We start from the raw sequence: 13835 nt of genomic DNA, 5'->3' as shown, positions 1-13835 counted from the left end.
CACGAAATGAAGCCTTGTCAGTCCCGTATAGCGGTGGGATGTTACTTTTTCAGTCTGGTGAGTGGTGATAGAGGATGTAGCCTATTTAATCAGCCGATGAAATAGTTTGACGAGATGAGATTTTCTGCCTCGGGAGGAATAAAAATCAGCGCTAGAATTTTTGGTCGGCAATCCGGAAAAAGAAGTTGGAGCGATCTAGCGTGGGATGGTCAGATGGTTGGTTCTGGCCAGGAGCGACGGTTTTGCTTTAAAAGGAAAGAAGCGTAACTGATTTGCTTACTATAAATAGGCTGTCTGGGTGACCTCGTGTTAAGGTGAAATCGAGGTTGACCTCGTTGTAGCACAGCCCATCAAGAATTAACACCTTGTATTTTCTTTGAACCATCCCGGCCTACAAGTCGCATGACTCCGCTGCAGCTGGAGTACATCCTAGTTGTCGATCCACGCACGCGCTCAGCCCCAACGGCAGCCTGAACAAGAATAGAAGATGGTAGGAGCGCCGCCACCGAGCGGTGCCAAGCTGCTGGAGATCCTGAACGTGCGGGTCGTGGGCAGCGGCGAGCGGGTGGTGGTGCTGTCGCACGGCTTCGGCACCGACCAGTCGGCGTGGAGCCGGATGCTGCCGTACCTCACCCGCGACCACCGCGTGGTGCTCTACGACCTGGTCTGCGCCGGCAGCGTCAACCCGGACCATTTCGACTTCGGCCGCTACAACAACGGCCTGGACGCCTACGTTGACGACCTGCTCTCCATCCTGGACGCGCTCAGCATCACGCGCTGCGCCCTGGTGGGCCACTCCGTCTCCGCCATGATCGCCATCCTCGCCTCCATCTGCCGCCCCGAGCTCTTCGCCAGGCTCGTCCTCATCGGCTGCTCACCCTGCTTCCTCAACGACGGCGACTACCACGGCGGGTTCGAGGTGGAGGAGGTCCAGGAGGTGTTCGACGCGATGACGGCCAACTACTCGGCGTGGGCGACGGGGTACGCGCCGCTGGCGGTGGGCGCAGACGTGCCGGAGGCCGTGCAGGAGTTCAGCCGCACGCTATTCAACATACGCCCCGACATCTCCCTGCACGTCTGCCAGAGCGTGTTCAGGACCGACCTCCGTGGCGTGCTGGGCATGGTGAAGGCGCCCTGCGTCGTCGTGCAGACCGCCCGTGACATCTCCATCCCGGCCATCGTCGCCGCCTACCTCAAGGCCCACCTCGGCGGACATACCACCGTCGAGCTACTGCCCACGGAGGGCCACCTGCCTCACCTCAGCGCCCCCAGCCTCCTCGCCCCGGTGCTCCGTCGCGCGCTCGCCCGCCACTAGTCCTACAAACATGGTGGCAGGAACGTGCATCGATCAAGAGTCGGAGACCTAATTTGTCTCCTTCCTCGCCTTCATATCCTGCATCTGTCTTCTCTAACGGAAATATATTTTCTTCACACCCGCCGATGTGTCCACATCGTCCATCTGCATCAGCATGGCACCATCTAATCGTCATGCAATGCACAATACTATCCTTTTGTAGATCTAGTTGTGTGCGCTACTATTTAATTAAGTTAATTAACCATGTTCAACTGTTCAAGGGATGAGGCGTTTTGGCACCCGCAAGCATATATACGTCCGGTTTTTAAGATAACTTTTAAAAGAATTTAAAATGTTAAAAAATTTAAGACAGCAAATTGATGCATACTTCTCGACATTATATATGCTCATAAAGTCGTTCGCGGAAAACCGATATTTTTTTGTCATGTGTAAAAAAAGATAAAATTTGGTGCTTAAAAAGCTTTTTACCGGGCTTTTTTATTTTTTACATAAAAATGAAAAATATCAATTTTCGTGAAACTTGGTGTGCACACATGTAGTGTTGGTTTACACGCCAAATTTTTGTTCAGATTTCTTTGACATTTTAAACTATTTTTCACGGGAGCATATGCTCTCAAGTACAAAAGTGAATTTTCAATGTTCAAGTTATTTTATTATTTAGAATGCTTACGGATGCAGGATAAAATCTCATTGGAAAGGGTATCTTTTGTCCCATGGTAGCCTACCTGCTCCTAATTAAACAAGCTGTTTTATGACTTCAGATGCTTCTCACAGTTAACGTGCGTGGCTGGTGGTCAGCGAGATGCTTACCTTTCAATATGGTAGATGCTCTCTTCATAGCTTAATCACTGATCAGTTATATGATAATGGCTAATCAAAGTCTTCTTTTGCCTACGCGGGCGACGACAGAGCTAAGTCCAAACACAAACGAAGCACCATTACAATTTCAGCGAAAGACCAAAACGAAAACCATGCCGAATCCTCCAATGACGACACAAGCTAATTCAACACAAGAGTGAGTCTAGCTCATTTGGTTAGGTAAGTGGATGTACAACCCAGCCACCCAGGTTCAAGTCTCCACGGACCCAGATTTGGGTTCTTATTATTTCACACAAAAAAAACCACTGTAGGGGCTTCCCCTACCGTATTCCTTTCAAAAAAAAGCTAATTCAACTCTAAGGAGTAAAGTTTGCTTGTTAAGCGAATGATACCTTTATAATTAACAACTAGGAATCTCGCATCAAATAAGTATACACGTTTTTTTAGATATGGAAATAAGTATACACGTGAATTTACTTTTGGGTCAAAAAAAAAAGTATTTGTATTTTTATTTCATATTCAGTTTTCGTAGAGCAACAGGGATGAATTCCCGGATAAATGGCAAATGAACCTGGAGGCATTGCATACAACGGTTTTGGAGTTCTCGCCGAGATTATGCCAGCTGATGCTATATGCTAGAGTTGCGGAACAATTTGGTATGGAGAAACCTTACAGGATGATGTGGCACGGTACCGTGAATCCGGATACGAAATTCTGGGAGCAACAATTGTGCTAACCCAAGTCCCATCCTTAAGATAATTTTGTAATAGTTAAATTCATCAGTAGAATAAACCTTACTGGAGTTTTCATATGACAAGGAAGGATAGTGAGAAGAATAAACCAGAAGGATATAATAGATGGAGCCCCTGTTTAATGCTGTAATTGAGCAGGGTGGTCTAATGGAGATAAAACTCTCAGGTGGGAATCTCACTTGGTGTAATAACCATGAAGATCCCACTTTTGAACTTTTAAACAGAGTACTTGTTTCTCCATCATGGGAAGAAAAAATTCCCTTTGGTGTGTACCGTGAATCCGGATACGAAATTCTGGGAGCAACAATGTGCTAACCCATGTCCCATCCTTAAGATAATTTTGTAATAGTTAAATTCATCAGTAGAATAAACCTTACTAGAGTTTTCATATGACAAGGAAGGATAGTGAGAAGAATAAACCAGAAGGATATCTTGTTTCTCCATCATGGGAAGAAAAAATTCCCTTTGGTGTGTGCAACAACTTTACCTAGTGAGTTATCTGATCATACTCCTATTTTGATTAAATCAGGAGACAAACCTAGAACAAAGCCTATTTTCATATTTGAAAATTGTTGGTTTCTAAGGCCTGATCTCCAAGAAATTATTAAAAAAGTATGGGGCAGGGCCTACTCAGGAGATAGGAACATTGATATCTGGCAAAAAAAAGTTTGACTGTCTTAGGAAGACTTTGAAAGGATGGAATTTAAATATTGAGGTAGAATATAAGAGGAAAAGAGGGGCTTTTGCAATGCAGTTAGATGAATTTGATAAGAAAGGGAAAATGTATGGACTAACTCAATCAGAGATGGAGGGGAAAAAGATGCTTCAGAATCAATTAAAAAACATTATTAGAGAAGAGGAAATTAAATGGATCCAAAGAGCAAAAGAAAAGAAATTTTGGAAGGAGTTAATAACACTAGGTATTATCACTCCAAAGCAAATGGGAGGAGAAGGAGAACTCTAATTATCAATTTAAATCAGGATGAAGGTTTGATATAAGATCATGATAATCTTAAGAGATATATCACTGACTTCTACAAAAACTCTTTGGCAACCCTGATCTAAATAATATTCGATTTAATGAAGTAGGAATGAAAAAACTCAGTGATGAAGATTGTGAGCTACTACCGAAAGAATTTACAATGGAAGAACTCAAAAAAGCTGTTTTTGAAATGGCAAGCTAATAAAGCTCGCTGGCCCAAATGATTTTAATGCAGAATTCTACCAGAAAAACTGGGAATTGGTGAAGTAGGACCTTTTTGGTCTGCTTGAAGATTTCCAAAATGGAGAATTGGATATTTCAAGATTGAACTATGGCATAATCACATTAGTCCCAAAGGGGAATGATGCAGATAGGATCCAAAAGTACAAGCCTATATGCCTTTTAAATGTGTCCTTCAAAATTATCACAAGAGTCATAGTTAATAGGCTCATTCAGGCGATGAAGGTGGACCCAACCGCCCGCCAGCGTACACGCGCGCCCGCCACACAACGCACGTGAGGAGGAGGGGAGCGCGAGCGGTGCGAAGCTGTTGCAGATCCTGAACGTGCGGGTGGGTGGTGCTGTCGCACGGCTTCGGCACGCGCGCGTGGAGTCGGGTGCGCGCGTGGTGCTCTACGACCTGGTCAACCCGCGCGGACCACTTCGACTTCGGCCACTACAACAATGGCCTGGACGCCTACGTTGACGACTGTTATCACCAGAATTTGACCGAGTCAGAGGTGGGCCGCGATCAAGATGGACGTGGAGAATATATACATATATAGAAGAAATACGTGAATCGGCCTTTTACCAAGCTGGGCTTAATTGCCCATGTATCTGTAACATATTAGATCGCATCTTAGTTTAGAAGTTAGAGTTTATCTCGTGCACGGTTTAGTGCACGCCCACATTAGAAAGTCCGCTGGACTATAAATATGTACCTAGGGTTTATGGAATAAACAACAACCAACGTTCAACCACAAACAAATCTCGGCGCATCGCCAACTCCTTCGTCTCGAGGGTTTCTACCGGTAAGCGTCATGCTGCCTTGCGATCTAGGCAGCACAAGCCTGCCTACGTTGTTCATGCGTTGCTCGTACTGAAGCCTTTTTGATGGCGAGCAACGTAGTTATCTTAGACATGTTAGGGTTAGCATTGTTCTTCATATTACATGCTTTCGTAGTGCAACCCTTGCATGTCTAGCCGCCCTTACACCTATCTTAGGTGTAGGGCGGCACCCCGCTGATCATAGTTTAGTAGATCTGATCCGTTACGATTGCTCCTTGTTCTACAAGGATTAGTTTAATATCCGCAATAGTTAGGCCTTACAAAGGGGGGAGGATCCAGCGGCACGTAGGGTGTCGTTCGTTGGCCCTAAGCAGGATGTTCCGAGGATCAACCTCGTGTTGGTTTTTAGGCCTTGTTTAGGATCGGCTTACGATCACCGTGCGTGGCCGCGAGGCCCAACCTCCGGAGTAGGACGATCCGATTATGCGGTGAAAACCCCACATCGTCGTAGATCTCATTAGCTTTACCTTGATCAGCCAGGACCACCATATATTCGGACACCTCGTCCGAATCATGGGTGGATCGGCTCTTTGAGCCGATTCACAGGATAACCCGAGAGCCGATCGAGGCTCGTATTTAACGTTTACGTGTGTGCCCCGCAGGAAACTAAGCGAGGCATCATCCACACCTTCCCGACCAGGTATAGGTCAGGTGGCACGCCCTTGTGATAAACACCGGTGCGTGCGACCAGGAGGCTTTGCAGGCCGTCGCTCGCAGGGACTAGGGCCAGCCGCAGCCCCTAGTTGTTCCCGGCTCTACGGTGTTGCCCGTCTCCCGCCGCCAGTGGGTTTCTGATGTCAACACATTCTCGGCACGCCACGGTGGGACAGTCGACGACATCCACGACATCGCCATCTACATCCGAGATGGCGGAAGACACTCCGGTCACGTACGCGGATCCGCTCGATGAGCTCAAGAAGAAGCATGACGAGATCAAGGCAACCCTCGAAGCCGAACTCATCGGCTCCTTCCACCGAACCCGCTCCCATGGCGTCAGGTGGAAGGGTTTCACGCCCGAAGGCGCGCTCGATGGAGTGGACCTGTCCGCCCCGTCAGAAGAACGCACCGTGTCGCCGCGGCGAGAGATCAACTATATGGTGGCTCATTCGGCTGCACCGCCACTCGAGAGCTCGGTGAACACCTTGGAGCGTGTCGCTCGCGCGTCGTCCAGGAAATCATGAGTCACCGATACTCCCCGTCGGGACCGGCTCTGGGGACTTTCAAAGGAGAGATGCCGCTCCAGCCCCAGCCGTTCGCATGGGTAGCGCCGGAACTGCCGAACTCATCGGCATACGTCGTCTACAAGATTGGTGGTGACCCTAGTGACTACCAATTCCTGCCTGAGCCACCTAAGGAGATCCCGCACGGATACGCGTGCGCATACGTGCCGGACGGCAACGCCTGGGCACTCTCGAACCAGGCTGCAATAACAGCCGGCCTCGGAACGGCAGGAGGAACGTCGAGAGCCGATCCCGAGAAGCGGTCGTGGGCTGGCTAAGTACGCCGCCCCGACAAACCTCCAAAGCCCAGCTCACTGCAGCTGGCTTAGAACCGAGAAAAACAAGCATGGCTGGTTAAGTATGCCACCCGGCGAATCTTCGGGGGTTCGACACCTTCAGCCATCACAGCGGATCAGATTTGTACAATTCTGAAAGATCAGTTCGGTATGATGCCGAAAAGGAAAGCGTTCGGCTACACCAAGCCGTACCCAAACAGCTACGAACTGATCCCGCTGCCACCCAAATATCGGCTTCCGGACTTCACAAAGTTCAGCGGATCAGACGGGTCCAGCTCCATCGAGCATGTGAGCCAATATTTGGCACAGCTGGGCACGATCTCAGCGTCAGATGAGTTGCGCGTGAGGTTCTTCTCACAGTCCCTCACAGGATCGGCTTTCGGGTGGTACACATCGCTACCACCGAACTCCATCCAAACTTGGAAGCGATTGGAAGAGCAGTTCCATGAACAAGTACCATTCGAAGCTTCCGAGTCTAGCATTGCCGATCTAGCATCAACTACGTCGAAGCGCGGAGAACCGCGACGAATACATCCGGCGCTTCGAGGAATCTTAGGAACCGATGCTTTTCGGTTCGTATAACTGAAAAGGAAGCGACCGAGTTGGCAGTAGCGTGGCCTTGCAACACACAGCTCAAGGACACGGCCTCCCAAGCAGATTATCCCTCGCCGGCGCACATGGTTCGTAAACTTTCAGCATATGAACGAGCCGCCACCGGACTCGTACCAAGACAAGTTCAAGCGTGCGATAGCCTCCGGTCGATGCAAAGGAAGACGAAGTTCCTGCGGGAGACCAAGAAGTAGAAGTGGCTGAGTGGACTCGGGAGGAACCCCGTGTCCCGCAAATGGGTAAAGCCACCGAGGCCCGCCCGGGGATTTGATTTTGACGTGACCAAGGCCGAGCAAATCTTCGACCTCCTACTCAAGGAAAAGCAGTTGAAGATACCTGAAGGTCTCAAATTCCCCACGGCGCAAGAGCTGAATGGAAAGCCGTACTGCAAATGGCATAATTCGCTCTCCCATGCCACCAACGACCGCAGGGTGTGGCGTCAGCACATCCAAGCGGCGATAGAGAACGGGCGTCTAATTTTCAACCAGTACGCCATGAAGGTCGACACACCCCCCTTCCCCGCCGTAAACATGGTGGAGTATGCTTGCCATGCAGGGTGCCAGCCGGGTTTCTGTGCAATATCAACATGGTAGATCTTGGACACCACGCCGGCAAGGAGGGAGATGAGGGCAGCTGCTCTCATAACGAAGGAACGAGAGGAAGCCGCTCCACGCGATCGGCTCCGCCAAGACGGCAAGCGCTACGTAACGGAGGGAGAAGTGAAGAACATAAGATATCAACGACCTCTCTCGCGATCACCTCCTCAACAAGTATGTGAGTCGGTACGACCAACGCCGACGGTCCGGCGATGATGATGAAAGAGATCGTCCGGCTAGAAGACATCGTCGGCATAATCGCGATGAGGAGGAGCACGAGCGTTGCGCCAAGGGAAAGGCAAGGGAGAAAGACGACGAGGACGAGCACTGGGATTGTCCCTTCTTCGAGCACTTCGCTGGGATTCAGGAATGAGCCGATTGCCAACAATCGGCAATTGCCCGTAATGCAACCGAAAAAAGAAGGAGGCAGCCAACATGTCCGTGTTCGAGCGCTTGGGACCTCTCCCGCCACAGAGCAAACGAGCTGAGTCCCCTCGGTTGGAAGATCTCGAGGATTCAGAAGACGAGGGAGAAGAAGAAGACAGGTACCACCGGCCAAGGTGGTGCCCCGACGGACTCGGCCGTTCCCGAAACGCGAGGGTTCAACGATTGCGCGACTCTGGAAGAAGCCGAGAGGTTATACTTGCATACATTGAGGAAGGCAAGGCCTCGATCTCGGCTGCGAAGGTTCGAGCGAACCCTGGATGAAGAGGGTCGTCCACGAAAAATGGAGTGGCGCCCCAAGCAAAGGAAAGCCGATGATGAAACATCGGGCTGGCACAACATGGTGCTCGTTCTTCCGACGAAGCTCGGTGCTCCACGGTTACATGATACATCCAAGGTGGACGACGACAAGCGCACCAACATGATAAAGTCAGAGATTGGGCTGGTTTTGTCTACCGGCCTGAACGAGTAGCAAGAGCACGTCAAGGAGCAAACATGGCGAGGCTGGTCCTTGTGATCGGCCCCAAAAAATTTATGAAGGGAACTTACAAAACCTTCACCGAGCAAGCAACGTGGAGGCCGATTCCAGCAATCGGCCAAAATTATCCTCACCCACCATTCTGCCTGGGTTCAACATGTTATCCAACAGAGCCGATACCATCAATTCTCTTGACAGAATCGGCTCGGGGGGGCACCCAGGTAGATAGAACACGAGGATATGTAATGGAAGCGTCTCATCTTTTGGTGATGGGTATTAGAGTATGGGGGGCCGGTGCACAAGTCGGCCGTAAAATTCTGAAAATTCGAAAAATGAAATTTTTTCGAGCACAGCCGATGCAGCAAACATCGACTCAAGGATATGGAAGCCGATGCATGGCCATCGACTCGAGAGGAATAACTGTCACGAGCAGAGGGTCAATGAAGCACGAAAGGAGATTTTAATGGAAGAACTCCTCAATGGAGTGGTTTAAGGGCTCGGATCCTGGATGTGCGAATCAGGGTAAGGAAAGAACTGATCTGATCTGCAAGGCGCAAGGAGTAGATTGAAGAAGCTCGGGGGGCAGTTCACCCTGAAGGTTCTCTGCTTAGGGCTACGTCATGAGTTGAGGCTAATATCGGCACATGTGGCTGACTCGCCTTGATTAAGGCTCGGGGCGCAGCTCGCCCTAAAAGTCTTGGCTCTGGGGAGCCGATTTGGTTGGAATCGGCTAGCCCTACGACACAACTGGTCTGGAGGGTGGTGTTCTGTTACAGAGTCATCAGTCTGAGCGTCCAAGACAGTTCCAGGGCTCTTTTAAAGTCGCCTGCTCAAAGATCAAGTCGCCAGCTTACTAAGATCGGTTGTGCCATCGTCATCGGCAGAGCTAGCTAGCTTGGAGGGATGGCTAAGTTGGCCTGTATCACAGATGATCATGAAACTGATGCGTTGCCATCAGTCACTAAGCATGGATTAGGCCAACAGTCGACAAACTCAGCATGAAAGAAGTCGGCGAAATCAAGCTAAGGGAATTCTTCATTAGCATTGAGATTTCTTACAATGGGGAGCCGATTGCTCAAGGAGGGAAGAACAAAAGAAAGGTCTATTGACCAATCTACTACTACTAGGCCTATACTATTGGATCCTAATCTACGGGCCATCACTGCCCTCATCGTCATCCTCAGAACTTTCATCGGCACTACTGCCGATGGGATCCTCGTCGCTACTCCCGTAGCCCTCCACGGGGGCTTCATCCCCGTCTTCGTCGTCGCTGCTGTCGTCGTCCCACCACATGCGGAGGCGCTTCGCCGGCGGGTAGCCCTCGAGGGAGTCGTCGTCGTCGTCCTCTTCTTCTCCCTCCTCTTCAGAGGTGGGGCAGCCGTCCCAGGAGAACTGGTCGTCCTCGCTTTTTGGCTCCAGTTCCCCATCGGCGAGGAACCAAATGGAGGAGGCATGGCTCTCCTCGTCCCAGTCTTCCGGGGCACGAATTTCCGGCGGCGTCTCGCGGGAGGAGTCGGACCCGTAGGAAAACTCGGAGGATGAGGAAGAAGACATGGCGGCACAGAGGGTTTTTGGTGCTAATGCGAGGAGGACGAAGGAGGCGGAAGCTGTTTAGAACGGTTAAATAAAGGGGATATGAGAGGGATTCAATGCCACAGCAGCTTCCGAGGAGATGTCGCCCAACAGGAAAATTTTACGGCCACGTGGAGAAGTGGAAGGGGCAAGGCATAATGATGAAGATTCGTGGCGGTTCATGCTCGCTACGACATGACCCGACGAAAGAAAGCGTAATGATTTTGGAAATGTCATTTCCAAAACCAGGGGGGCATGTGTTATCACCAGAATTTGACCGAGTCAGAGGTGGGCCGTGATCAAGATGGACGTGGAGAATATATACATATATAGAAGAAATACGTGAATCGGCCTTTTACCAAGCTGGGCTTAATTGCCCATGTATCTGTAACATATTAGATCGCATCTTAGTTTAGAAGTTAGAGTTTATCTCGTGCACGGTTTAGTGCACGCCCACATTAGAAAGTCCGCTGGACTATAAATATGTACCTAGGGTTTATGGAATAAACAACAACCAACGTTCAACCACAAACAAATCTCGGCGCATCGCCAACTCCTTCGTCTCGAGGGTTTCTACCGGTAAGCGTCATGTCGCCTTGCGATCTAGGCAAGCACAAGCTCTGCCTACGTTGTTCATGCGTTGCTCGTACCGAAGCCTTTTTGATGGCGAGCAACGTAGTTATCTTAGACATGTTAGGGTTAGCATTGTTCTTCATATTACATGCTTTCGTAGTGCAACCCTTGCATGTCTAGCCGCCCTTACGCCTATCTTAGGTGTAGGGGCGGCACCCCGCTTGATCATAGTTTAGTAGATCTGATCCGTTACGATTGCTCCTTGTTCTACAAGGATTAGTTTAATATCTCGCAATAGTTAGGCCTTACAAAGGGGGAGGATCCGCGGCACGTAGGGTGTCGTTCGTTGGCCCTAAGCGAGGATGTTCCGAGGATCAACCTCGTGTTGGTTTTTAAGCCTTGTTTAGGATCGGCTTACGATCACCGTGCGTGGCCGCGAGGCCCAACTCTGGAGTAGGACGATCCGATTATGCGGTGAAAACCCCACATCGTCGTAGATCTCATTAGCTTTACCTTGATCAAGCGGGACCACCATATATTCGGACACCTCGTCCGAATCATGGGTGGATCGGCTCTTTGAGCCAATTCACAGGGATAACCTGAGAGCCGATCGAGGCTCGTATTTAACGTTTACGTGTGTGCCCTGCAGGAAACTAAGCGAGGCATCATCCACACCTTCCCGACCAGGTATAGGTCAGGTGGCACGCCCTTGTGATAAACATCGGTGCGTGCGACCAGGAGGCTTTGCGGGCCGTCGCTCAGAGGGACTAGGGCCAGCCGCAGCCCTAGTTGTTCCCGGCTCTACGGTGTTGCCCGTCTCTGCCCGCCAGTGGGTTTCTGACGTCAACAACGACCTGCTCTCCATCCTGGACGCGCTCAGCATCACGCGCTGCGCCCTGGTCGGCCACTCCGTCTCCGCCATGATCGCCATCCTCGCCTCCATCCGCCGTCCGGAGCTCTTCGCTAGGCTCGTCCTCATCGGCTGCTCGCCCTGCTTCCTCAATGACGGCGACTACCACGGCGGGTTCGAGGTGGAGGAGGTCCAGGAGGTGTTTGACGCGATGACGGCCAACTACTCGGCGTGGGCGCGGACGTGCCGGAGGCCGTGCAGGAGTTCAGCCGCACGCTCTTCAACATACGCCCCGACATCTCCCTGCACGTCTGCTAGAGCGTGTTCAGGACTGATTGCGTGTAATACACACGTCCGTTGGGAACCCCAAGAGGAAGGTGTGATGCGCACAGCAGCAAGTTTTCCCTCAGTAAGAAACCAAGATTATCGAACCAGTAGGAGTCAAGGAGCACGTGATGGTTGTTGGTGGCGGAGTGTAGTGCGGCGCAACACCAGGGATTCCGGCGCCAACGTGGAACCTGCACAACACAATCAAAGTACTTTGCCCCAACGTAACAGTGAGGTTGTCAATCTTACCGGCTTGCTGTAAACAAAGGATTAGATGTATAGTGTGGATGATGATGATTGTTTGCGAAGAACGAGTAAAGAACAATTGCGATAGAATTGTATTTCGGATGTAAAGAATAGGACCGGGGTCCACAGTTCACTAGTGGTGTCTCTCCCATAAGATAAACGAGATGTTGGGTGAGCAAATTACGGTTGGGAAATTGACAAATAAAGAAGGCATAACAATGCACATACATATATCATGATGAGTACTATGAGATTTAATCGGGGCATTACGACAAAGTACATAGACCGCTATCCAGACATGCATCTATGCCTAAAAAGTCCACCTTCGAGGTTATCATCCAAACCCCTCCGATGATTAAGTTGCAAACAACGAGACAATTGCATTAAGTATGGTGCGTAATGTAATCAACACAAATATCCTTAGATAAAGCATCGATGTTTTATCCGTAGTGGCAACAGACACATTCACAACCTTAGAACTTTCTACATCATCGTCCTAGGATTTAATGGAGGCATGAACCCACTATCGAGCATAAATACTCCCTCTTGAAGTCACAAGTATCAACTTGGCCAGAGCCTCTACTAGCAACGGAGAGCATGCAAGAACATAAACAACATATATGATAGATTGATAATCAACTTGACATAGTATTCAATATTCATCGGATCCCAACAAACACAACATGTAGCATTACAAATAGATGATCTTGATCATGATAGGCAGCTCACAAGATCTAACATGATAGCACAATGAGGAGAAGACAACCATCTAGCTACTGCTATGGACCCATGTAGGATAACGTTGCATAGAAAACAAAAATTTTCCTACCGCGAACACGCAATCCAAGCCAAGATGCAATCTAGAAGACGGTAGCAACGAGGGGGTATCGTGTCTCACCCTTGAAGAGATTCCAAAGCCTACAAGATGAGGCTCTTGTTGCTGCGGTAGACGTTCACTTGCCGCTTGCAAAAGCGCGTAGAAGATCTTGATCACGATCGGTTCCGGCGCCACGAACGGGCAGCACCTCCGTACTTCCTGGCCACACGTTCGGTTGTTGATGAAGACGACGTCCACCTCCCGTTCCAGCGGGCAGCGGAAGTAGTAGCACTCTCGCATTCAATGGAGGCATGAACCCACTGAATCGAGCATAAATACTCCCTCTGGAGTTACAAGTATCAACTTGGCCGAGCCTCTCACTAAAACCAGGAGCATGCAAGAACATATAAACAACACATATGATAGATTGATAATCATCAACTTGACATAGTATTCATCATTCATCGGATCCCAAACAAGCTCCAAACATGTAGAAGCATCACAAACAAGATGACCTTGATCACGATAGGCAGCCCAGCAAGCATCTAACATGATAGCACAATGAGGAGAGGGCACAAACCATCTAGCTATCGTGCAGGACCCATAGTCCGTGGGTGGACTACTCACACATCGATCCTGAGGCGATCATGGCGATGAAGAGACCTCCGGGAGATGATTCCCCTCTCCTGGGCAGGTGCCGAGGCTTACTCCCCCGAATCCCCCCAAGATGGGATTGGCGAGGCAGCGTCTCTGGAAGGTTTCTCCGTATCGTGGTTCTCGCATCGGGGTATTTGGCGGACGGCGTTTCTAAAGTAGCTGGCGGGCCGGAGTCGCGAGGAGTCACTTCGGCTCCACACGCCAGGGCCGCGCG

General features: G+C 50.1%; 1 protein-coding gene and 1 pseudogene across 1 annotated transcript; both read left to right on the top strand.

Annotated features, from left to right (window-relative positions):
- The first annotated feature begins 487 nt into the window (after positions 1-487).
- On the top strand, positions 488-1315 carry LOC124694369 (strigolactone esterase D14-like). The gene has a single exon (XM_047227362.1). It carries the CDS (start codon positions 488-490, stop codon positions 1313-1315), a length of 828 nt encoding a protein of 275 aa, XP_047083318.1.
- Positions 1316-2991: 1676 nt separating this feature from the next.
- LOC124694368 lies at positions 2992-11919 on the top strand (annotated as a pseudogene).
- The last annotated feature ends 1916 nt before the right edge of the window (positions 11920-13835 follow it).

The sequence above is a fragment of the Lolium rigidum genome, chromosome 3 (assembly GCF_022539505.1).
Source record: "Lolium rigidum isolate FL_2022 chromosome 3, APGP_CSIRO_Lrig_0.1, whole genome shotgun sequence".
Taxonomy (NCBI): Eukaryota; Viridiplantae; Streptophyta; class Magnoliopsida; order Poales; family Poaceae; genus Lolium; species Lolium rigidum.
The sequence above is the reverse complement of the archived record's forward strand: the minus strand, read 5'-3'. Positions and strand labels throughout refer to the sequence as shown.

Excerpts from the sequence above, each read along its gene's own strand:
- LOC124694369 (XM_047227362.1), top strand. The coding sequence starts at position 488 with ATGGTAGGAGCGCCGCCACCGAGCGGTGCCAAGCTGCTGGAGATCCTG.